The 10,391-nt window shown below is 28.3% G+C and overlaps 3 protein-coding genes across 3 annotated transcripts; all 3 read right to left on the bottom strand.

The window, feature by feature from the left end:
* Nucleotides 1-544: 544 nt before the first annotated feature.
* Bm12976 (Uncharacterized protein) lies at nt 545-2,684 on the bottom strand (the record flags this gene model as incomplete). The annotated part of the gene is made up of 5 exons (XM_043074784.1): nt 545-586; nt 989-1,120; nt 1,380-1,494; nt 1,720-1,898; nt 2,538-2,684. 5 exons carry the CDS (start codon nt 2,682-2,684, stop codon nt 545-547), a joined length of 615 nt encoding a protein of 204 aa, XP_042930718.1.
* Nucleotides 2,685-3,453: 769 nt separating this feature from the next.
* Nucleotides 3,454-5,797, bottom strand: Bm7494 (Surfeit locus protein 6 containing protein; the record flags this gene model as incomplete). Its single annotated transcript, XM_043074783.1, has 8 exons — nt 3,454-3,660; nt 3,803-3,991; nt 4,079-4,211; nt 4,433-4,556; nt 4,694-4,872; nt 5,090-5,223; nt 5,350-5,477; nt 5,626-5,797. 8 exons carry the CDS (start codon nt 5,795-5,797, stop codon nt 3,454-3,456), a joined length of 1,266 nt encoding a protein of 421 aa, XP_042930717.1.
* Nucleotides 5,798-6,384: 587 nt separating this feature from the next.
* Bm4728 (conserved hypothetical protein,hypothetical protein) lies at nt 6,385-9,800 on the bottom strand (the record flags this gene model as incomplete). Its single annotated transcript, XM_043074782.1, has 12 exons — nt 6,385-6,540; nt 6,855-6,971; nt 7,073-7,261; nt 7,423-7,608; nt 7,805-7,877; nt 8,040-8,167; nt 8,258-8,340; nt 8,538-8,620; nt 8,958-9,081; nt 9,205-9,306; nt 9,430-9,515; nt 9,691-9,800. 12 exons carry the CDS (start codon nt 9,798-9,800, stop codon nt 6,385-6,387), a joined length of 1,437 nt encoding a protein of 478 aa, XP_042930716.1.
* Nucleotides 9,801-10,391: the final 591 nt, after the last annotated feature.

The raw sequence follows: 10,391 nt of genomic DNA, 5'->3' as shown, positions 1-10,391 counted from the left end.
AAGCTAAAAAAAACGATTGAAAATTTTACGTGAAATTAATGGTATAAAATGAGCACTCAAAAATGCTGAAAATTGTTAAATTTTACTGGACAAATTTGTCCTGTGTTGAATAAATTTCAAACTAATTTCTATCCAATCATTATTTTCACTTTTAACTTTATCTTTTCTCATTTTAAACTTCCAGTTAACTTATTTTAATGATATCATGCACATACATTCTGCTATTATATTTTCTATCATGTAAGACATGTAAGACAAAATCAATGATTTAATTATTGATATAGAGAAATTTTTTTGTGAAACTTTAAATATATCAATGAAAAAATGTTTCCATGTATTTCACATTGCTTTTTTAATGGACAAATGACGCAAAAAAAAATTTTTTTTCAGATGCTAATAGATTTCTATGCAAATTTATACTTTTGAAAAATTGACTGAAATTCAGTGGTTTATTTTGCTAATTAAGCAAAATAGAGTTAGTTTGATTTTATGTTTTTTGCTACATTTTAATTGTCGCATCTGAAAAATGTGATTAATATTTTCTTTATTGAATTATTCGTTTTCGTCGACGCAGGATATTTTCTTGCTAAAAATTAAAATTAAATTAATACAAAAGTAGTACTTATCAGATATTAAAATTGTATTTTGAAGGAAGTAATACTTTTGTTAATTGCACTTGAAGTTTTCGTATTATTCATTTTTATCTTGAAATTTTTTTTAAGACAAAATTATATTTTTTATTTTTTGTTTTTTAAGATATATATATATATATATATATATATATATATATATATATTATATTTTTAAGATATAATAATCATTTGTAGTTTGAATGTAAAAATTAAAAAAAGCAACCTGTCCTACCTAAAACAAATTTTTTTTATTACTCATTATTTTTTTTCTGTTGCTAATCATAAATTATCTGTTTTATATTTCAAAATTATGCTAGAAATTTTAAATTATAATAAGAATTATCATAAAAATTTACATATGCTCCCTTTTTGCCAAAGCATTTCTCTTTTGCAAGTTGTAAATAAATTATTGGACGTCGATGTAATGGAACATAAAATCCTGGTGGTTTGTTTGATAGCGGCGGTAAATCTACTCCATCTGGAGGTGCCTTTAAAATTTTTTTTTTGATTTTTAATTGAATTTATAAAATTTTCAGATAGGCTCATAATATTATGAAAAAGTAGTTTTATCTAAAAAAATTGAAGGAAGAAACAAATAAATAAATAACGTTTAAAAGAATTCATAGCTAATTTAAGAAAAACAATTATCAAATACAATGGAAACTTTTTTTTTAGAATATCTAAATAAAATATATGTTGGAATTAATTTAAATTAAAATTAAATTTTAACAAAATTATTCTATATACCATAACAATGCCGTCAATTTGTCGTACAAGTGATCGCCAGACAAATGTTGCCATAATAATACCAAAAATTGATGGTATCACAACTGCTATTGTGTATATAAAAAAATGCAAACCACTGTAATATATGAAAAAACGAAAAGTAAAAATTTATATACAATTATCATTCGAAATTTTTTAGAACTATTTTATTTGAATATTAAAATATTCATGATATCTTTTGCATTGTTCAAAAAAAAAAAAACCAAAAACCAAAAATAGCAATTGGTATAATTACAATTTTAAAATTGTTAACTTTAAACAAATTGCATTAAATTATATCTAACTGTATCGCCTGGCTTACATGATACGATGGCGCAAAAATTTGCATATTTTTGCTGTATCATAATAAAAAGCGCGATTACGCTGCACATTTGCTGCAAATGTTACTGCTTGCACTATAAATTCTGCAAATTGATTATTTAACTTTGTTTGTATTCCATAAAAATGTGATTCACTATATCCACGGTAATCATTTGATGCCTGCAAAATGATTATATATAACTATTAATTAAGGTACATTTTATGATTTATCAACTTCTGTAATCAATAAAATAAATTCTAAATGATTATCATTAATTATTTCACTTTTAATACTACTGAACTTTTGAGAAGTAAATTACAGTTGTTCAATATTGATCAAAAATACGAATGCACATAACTGGAAATGCACTAATCATTTGTTAAGTAGTAATAGCAAAATTTACTTATTTAAATTTAAAGATAAAAAACGGATTTACCTTATCTAAAAAAAAGGAAAAAATTGTTTCAACAAAAATTGCCCCTCAACTTTAAAAAAAAGAACCAAATTTTAGACAACTTATTTTTACTAGCATTTGAGTTCGAATAATAGACTAATTTAAAAGTTTTTTAATTATTTCTAATACTATCTGAGTTTAAATTTATTTAAACTTAAATTAAACTTTTTTAATTAAACTTTCTTTCCACTTTCAAACTGCTAACAGACTATTTATCAATCATGCACGATACTGCATATTAGAAATGCAAAGGTAAGTAATCACCAAATAACCACTTTTAAATTTTGAATAGAATGCAGTTGTTTCACAATTATTTCTGTGTTAGTAATTTCAATTCCAAAACTAATTACCATTTGGAACTTACTCGTTTAAAACGGCGCAAATTAACTTTTTCGGTTTGCAGCATACCATGTTTAAGTTTATTGAAATCCGGTATAAATGTATCGTAACATGCCACTTTGTTTATCGTTAGTATTAGTAATAAATATGCAAATGCTGATTTCATTACCATTGTAAGTACTTCATAGAAATGTTTTTAAAATTTCTTTCTAACCAATTAAAAAGGAAAAAAAAAGAAAACATAATGACATTTCGCCAAAATTCTCTAATTATCCAAGATTTGGAATACAATGCACACAAGATTTGTGTTTTTTATTTTTTTATTTTTTTTTTTTTAAATTCTAACTTTGATACTTTTAATTCTAACTTCAACACCCTCATTTAATTTCATTTTTTCTTATATTTATAGCTCAAACTGTACCACGAAAATCAGAAGCGCCTCCTTCAAATTCAATAATGAAAGACAATGCAATAAAAAAAGAAATGTGACTGCATTTATTCTCATCGTAAAGCCAACAGTAAAAAAAAATTAGTCAAAGAAAAAATGTAGGAAGTTTTTTAAATAACAATCTACCATAGTTCAACAATTTTACAACAACAAATTGGTCATTATGTCGTTCACAAGGAATTTTTTTAAAAACCATTTGTTTGCATGGCAATCATTATAAATTTATAATTTTCGTCCGTTTAGAGCAAAATCCTTTACGCACAACTAGAAAAGCTAGAAATCGCGAAAATTTCTTCGAAAAATTTAATTCAGGGATAAAAAAGAAAGACTTAATAATCACCCACTGATATATTTTTATCGGACGCTAGTAGGAATTAAAGGAATACTGAATAAGGGTAATACACTTTCAGTCTTGAAAAAAATAACAAAGAAATTTTGATTTCCCAAACAAAAAAATAAAAATGACAAGAAACAAAGACGAACAAAATAACTATCACAATATTCTTCCCTTCTTTCGAGCTCTTTGCATTTTTCTTTTTTTAACAATATCTTTACGAGCTTGGATATTTGCTGATCGTTTTTCTTGCTTTCGAGCTTGCATTTGCAAGGTATGTTTGACACGATTTCCCCATTTCTTTCTTCTTGATTCCTTTATTTTCTCCTTTTTTTTTAAGCTTTTTTTCAAAAGCTCTGGATTATCCTGCAAAAAAAGAAAAAAAAATACAGTTTCACGTTTTGAAACAGCTTAACAAACTTTTTCAGAAAAAAAACAGAATTTCAATAATTTCAATAAAGTAAATTCCTTAGAATTTCACGAAAATAAATTTCTACTTGAACCCTACCTTAACTTTCTGTCCCTCAGCACGATTTAATGCTTTCTTCCATTGAATATTTTTTTCAATTCTCAAAGCCTTTTCAGGATTCTTTGATCGTACTTTTTCCAGTTTTTCTTCTCTTTTCTCAGCTTTAACAAGCAATCGTTTATAATCTTTACCGGTGAACTTGTCTCGTTTATCCTTTTTTGTTTTTCTCTGAAACTGTTGGTGCTACAGTGTGCATAAGAATGATCTGGAAAGTAGATCACGACTGTAAATTAAATTTATTAAATTATGCGCTACCTGCTTTTCATCCCTTACAATGAAATCAAATTTTGAGAAAATCAATTTATCATCTTTCTCTTCCATTTCTCCCACTTTCGACTCCGTTCCCAATTTCGGACGTTTGTTGGGCACTGTTTCATCTGATGGTAGCCTAAAATTTCCTGTAGAAGTGAGATGGTAGTAATTTTTTTAACAAATTTTCTAGAATATCATAAGAAAATCACGAGAGCTTAAAAATATTGATAAAATCCAAAGAAAAGATAATAAAACAGACGAGAGAAAAAAAAGGAAAGAGTCAGATTCCAACAAATTCTAAAAGTTTTATCAAATCACTGTCAGATACCTGAGAAAAAAAAAATCTATAAAATATACTTCGAATTTTTTATCTGCTGTTTAGCAACTGTCCTTCTTTCCTTCATCTTCAATTTACTCATACGCCTTTTCAATTTTCGTTTTTCTTCATACTGATAAGCTGTCATGTTACCACGCCTTTTTGCTAAAAATACATTAATCATATAGTAGAAAGTCATAATCTTCATATGATAATTTATGGAAAGAAAAAAATTTATTGGTAAGAACAATTCTCTTAAAGAGTACATTCCTATTGCAAATTACGAAAGTATTAAAATTTACCTTTAAATTGTTCCAATTTTTCCTGTAGTTTTTTAAGAGCTAACTTGCGACCTTCCAAAGCATCAGGTGGTGCTACAGTGGAAATAGTTCCCAAAAAGGAGTTATTTTCCGTATTACTCATATTGCTATCATGTATCCTTTTTCGCTCATTATTAGCACTTGTTGTTTCATTTACTAGACTAAAAATAGCTAAGTTAATATGGCATTTCAATTTCTCTCATAAAGAAATTTGAAACTTTATTCGACACACTTATGCTGTGAACAAAACCAGAAAAAATACTTCAATGTTCAAATAAGCAATGCACACCTTGACCAGATTCAATCCAAAATCCAAAGAATACAATGAAGTACAAATACTCTATTTCAATCTAAAAAAAAAAAAAAAAAAAAAAATACCTCCCATTTAATTCTCGAGCAAGAGGTTTAGTTGAACCGTTAGTATCCAAAGGTTGAGAATCGACTGAATTATTTATCACTGGTTTTATATCTTTATTCTTTTTCCGATCCTTCATTTTGGGAATTGTTACAGGCTTAAAAAAAAAAAAAAGAAAAAAAATTTCAAATCAAAGAACCAGAATTTCTAAATTTTTTAGACACCTATACTATAAGAAATGAGTGACTAATGTTTATCTCAATATAGAATGCAAAAACCTTACCTTAACAGGTTTTGTATTACCGTGATTTTTTGCCATCCAATCTAGAACATCGCTGATCGTCTGACAGTTCACACCTATTTCACGAGCTATTCGTTGCTTCGAAGCTTTACTGAGCTTCTGTTTCTGTTCTGAAAACATTTCCCAATTTTATTCTCTTTTACAGAGTTATATATCTTTAACTTACCGTCATCATTTGATAAACTGGTGAAACCCAACAAAGCTTACAGAAGCAAATAGAGCGAATGTATCTAGGAAAAAAAAAATAATAAAACTAACCTCCTGTTAATTGTTCATCAACAATTCGATGTTTTTGCTTACGAAGCTCCTCAGTCGTCTCATCATCGAAATGCCAATTTCCGATTGGTATCAAATTAATATTTCTTTTGATTATTTTATCTATTTGTATACATTTCTCCAATAATTTTTCCCTGTCCTCTTTCAAAAGCATTGCTGCTAAAAAAAATGAGATATGGTATGCTTAAACTATTCCCATAAAAAAGTTAACCATTTGTAAACTGAAAAATAATTCAGACCACGCTTCCCGAAATATTCAAAATATTACAGAGAACACGATGGAATTAAAATTAAGCAAAACATCGCAAACCGCATCTGTAACAAATATTTGTTGATAATAACTGGTCAAATAACATTAGAATTAGTTAAAAGTAATTTAATGAAAAAAAAAAAAAAAAAAAAAAAAAAAAAACATCAACAATATATAACTGGAACAACAGAACGAATTAATTGTTAACAGAGAGTTAAACATTGAATTTAGGAGATCAAGTCGTATGCTCAAATGATAAGTTCAATGGAAGCCTAGATATTTAAAAAAATACTTCTAAAAGTTTAAATGCAGGAACTATACTTGTATTTCTAAGAATATTACTATTGTTGTTCATAGTCTTTCAGCTTTAAAACTCGAGACATATAGTTCAGTTTATTTTTATCTACATTAGTACTATTAAAAATCTCATTATTGTACATTGAAATAACATCAAAGCATGGACATAAATTACAATTTAAACTAAAGAAATGTCATGATGGGGGAAGTAATTCAGTGCTTAATCTAGTTTGAACCATTTCAAGACGTGTTTCGAGAATTAGTCGTATATCCTCAGCCAAATCCTTAAGCGATGTATATCTTACTTTCTTCACGTTAAATATATCAACAATAAACGAACACATTTGTTCCTGAAAATTGCAAGGTAATCCAAGTATCATTATATCTAGTATGTGATAAGCTAAAAATAAAAAAAAAAAAAAAAACTACCATTTCTGTAATGAATTTCCCCTGATGTTTACAATGTTAAAAACGATTATCTCTAATTCAAAAGTAAGGAACAAGCAAAGATTTGGTTCTTGCTGAAGATTCGATAACACAATACAATTACATTCCAACTCCGTTTTTAAAAATAAAGTGAAGTGATCGAAAAAACTTTCATTATGACTATTCTTTTAGAAAATCATTACAACCACAATCATGCAAATTAAATGTTAAAACAAACTTTGAAGTAGTGACATAACTCGCGTAAGTGTTCATCAGTCCCCAAGAAACCTAAGGTGATATACGGAGAAGCTGCTTCCGAGATATTGTAGAAATGTGATATAAATCCATCAGCTACCTAAAACATAATTTTTATGCATGAAATGTGCCTTAATGTTTTGCAATAAAAAAAGGAAGTAAGCTGCATTAATACTCAAAACAGGTGAGCAAAAATAGTACCGCAAGTCTTGCACGTTTAGCTTTCAGCATAGACCAAATCACGGTTACTAATGTTGATTCCTTCATTGACTGGTTTAAAAACATATTTCTTGTAACAGCTAAAACAGCAGATGGTGGTCGCGAAAGGTCTTCAAATGCATCAATCAGAATGTAGTCTAGAACGATATCCCAGAAACCCAATTCCGGTACCTAAAGTAATATAACTGTTAGCTTAAGCTAAAGAATAAGGTTTATTAAGCCTACAATGCTATTTGCATTGAAGTATAGATATAAACATTATTAACTGATATAGACGTCATTAAAACAGTAGCAGACGTGAGTCTTCAAATATAATAAAAATGATAACTTACTCCTCTTTGTTTCAACTCATTATCAACAATTTCCAGATGCTGGGTTTCATTCAAATATTCCATCATAGCATCATAAGCTAAATAAAACGAAGTAGGATCTTTGCTGGCATGTCGCAGTAAATCTGCAATTAATTGACGTCCTGCTTGCGCTAACCATACACGATTATGCTCATCTAATAAAATCTCCTGCAATAAATATATAACCAAATTAGACTACTTATATATATTACATTCTATATAACACATGATACAAGTAGTCTATATATATATATAATTTATACAAAAACAAAATAAAGATTAATAACACCTACTCATCACATTAAAGGTAAAACAAACAACGGAAATGCATCATTTTTCTAAGAAATTTATGATAAATACTTACAGTGAACGCTTGACGTATGCACCAAACTTTAGCTTTAAAATCATCATCATCCTCACAGCAACAAAATTCTGTCCTAAAATTAACTTAAGATCGTCATCACCATGAGCAACTTCTAACACTTCAATGTTAACCGAATATGTATAATTTACAAGATAAATATGTTAAATGGCTATTTAACAATATCACATAAAAACTGAAAAAAAAAAAAAAAGAATTATACGAAAATCTTATATACCTTATTTTTCTGCAATTCACTTCGCCGGTTTCTACAGCTGCTATACCCTCCAGATAGAAATGCAATACGTTCTTATCCAAGTTCAATGGTTCTCGCATCAAAACATCGACATCATCTATACTCATAGGCTGAAAACAAGGAAATATCTAATGTAGTGCTGAAAATAGAGTAAAATACTCTAAAAATACTCTATCTTAATAATTTTTATAAAATTTTACAAATTCTTCATAAGTTGACCAAAATGATTCGTCCGAGAGAACTGATAAAGTGCCTGCACGCTGCGATCCTCCTGCTGACCAAACTGAATTTAATTTATTATAAAAGAAAATCATAAGAAAAAATTAATTGAGCATTCTGCAACCAACTTTTGTTCACACTATTAACATTTATGAATACAGAGTTTTATGACTGCTAAATATGTTAAATACTTGAATAAAAAACAAAAAAAAAAATCAAAATTTCATAAATAGGAATACAATGGAGGCGTTCGTAACTTACACTGTTCATCGCTAGGTGGAACTTCTTTTTCATAACCACCTTCCTGTACTACTCTTATAATGTCTGTTTCCAAAATTCGCAACCTGAAGAACAGTTCGTGATGAAGAGAAAATCTTAGATGCACCTCAGACTTCAAAAATCAGGATAAGACAACAATACTACCTTTTCATTTTATTTTACTGTAAACGTTACACTGATGTAAGCTATCTAAGCTATTGAGCATAGAAAAATATAAATTACTTTGATGTGAGCCCCTGCATATAGAAAATCGTTATTTTCATAGCCAATAAGATAACAGTTAAACAAAAAAAAAAAGCACACTTCTTACTTCAGAAAAAATTTTTGCTCAGTTCAAGGAGTACAATTTAGCTCAACAGATGGTATTTACAATAAGCTTTAATGATTGTTTTATGAAAAAACCTGTCTAATATAGAAGAGAGTAAATCAGCCCGTCTACAATCTTTTTCTGAACGATTTTTCACCATATCCAATGAAGAAACTGCTCGTTCTACCCGCTGTAATATTTCTTGCACCGATTGTAAACCTAAAATCCGGTCTTCCAAACTATAACGAAATGAATCACCTGTTTTTTTATCATATAAAGAAATGCAAGAGAACAGAAGTAAAAAAGAAAAAAAAAAGAATGAAGTATTATAAATGCACATACTGGAAATCAGGTCCAATTCAGCGGGTGGTATATTTCCTGGTCTAGATGAGTTTCGTTGTGACGATCCAATTGATAGTGCCCCTCTAGTCCTACCACTTCGCACTACAAATTATTTGGTTATTACAATTTCTTAGTTTAATAATCCAGGTTGATATCATTCTTAGGAATATCACTATTCAAACTTTTAGCTTAAAATAGGAAGCACAAAATAAATGAAATCCTCACATCGAGATATAACAAGACCATTTGGATGAATTTCTGTAGCATCGTTACATTCATCAGGTTCATTCTTATGAGTACTTCTCCAAAATCTGAAACCATATTGTTCAAAGTAATTTTTAATAATATATAACTAATCTAAACATCTACGATGCAAGTTTGAACAAGTCAAATGTAACGCTCAAGTTTCACTATTAAAAAGAATAAATTCTAATTTTCATCCATAGATATAACAAATAATAACATAATCCAAGACCGAACGATTACCTTTTTATATAGAAATAACCGATTACTGCAACACCAATGCCTATTCCGAAGCCTACAATTACTGTCGTCCTTCGGAATGCAATATAACCATTGGGTATTCGTAAGCGCATATTACGAATTTTCAAACAATTTATGAGCAAAAATACAAGAAATCACTTCGCTGATGACCCGTGTTTCAAGTTTAAACTTCGACTTCTGAAATTCGACAATGATTAGTTAGGAAAAAAATCGAAGTGCCTAAGCGTTGTCAATCTAAACCTGAAACAAAGGCACTATTATTGAAAAAAAAGTCACATATTACGTGTAATCCTTACTACCACCATCCTGCATATATTACGAAAAGCTTTTTTTTTTTTTGTTTTCGACATTATTATATAATTAAATTCGTGCTGAAAATTTCACTGTCATTAGAATTTCATTGCATGAACCATTTTATAGGCTAAAATAACTTCTCCTAGGTTCATTTTATAGAAAGATAGAGTGTAAGCTTCATGAAATATCTCATTCCAATAGCTTAAACTATCATTTGACGAAAAAAATATTAGTAAGATAAAGCGCTGAGGGGATTTCATGAATGATAATAATATAACTTCAACAATTTAACATGTAATACACTCTGATTAATCAAAAAAGCTAGTAATCTTATTTTTAGAGTAAAGTTAGGAATTTCGCATTTTTAAAGTAAAGCTAACAATTTCTCA

Source organism: Brugia malayi (assembly GCF_000002995.4).
Source record: "Brugia malayi strain FR3 genome assembly, contig: Bm_v4_ChrX_scaffold_001, whole genome shotgun sequence".
NCBI lineage: Eukaryota > Metazoa > Nematoda > Chromadorea > Rhabditida > Onchocercidae > Brugia > Brugia malayi.
The sequence above is the reverse complement of the archived record's forward strand: the minus strand, read 5'-3'. Positions and strand labels throughout refer to the sequence as shown.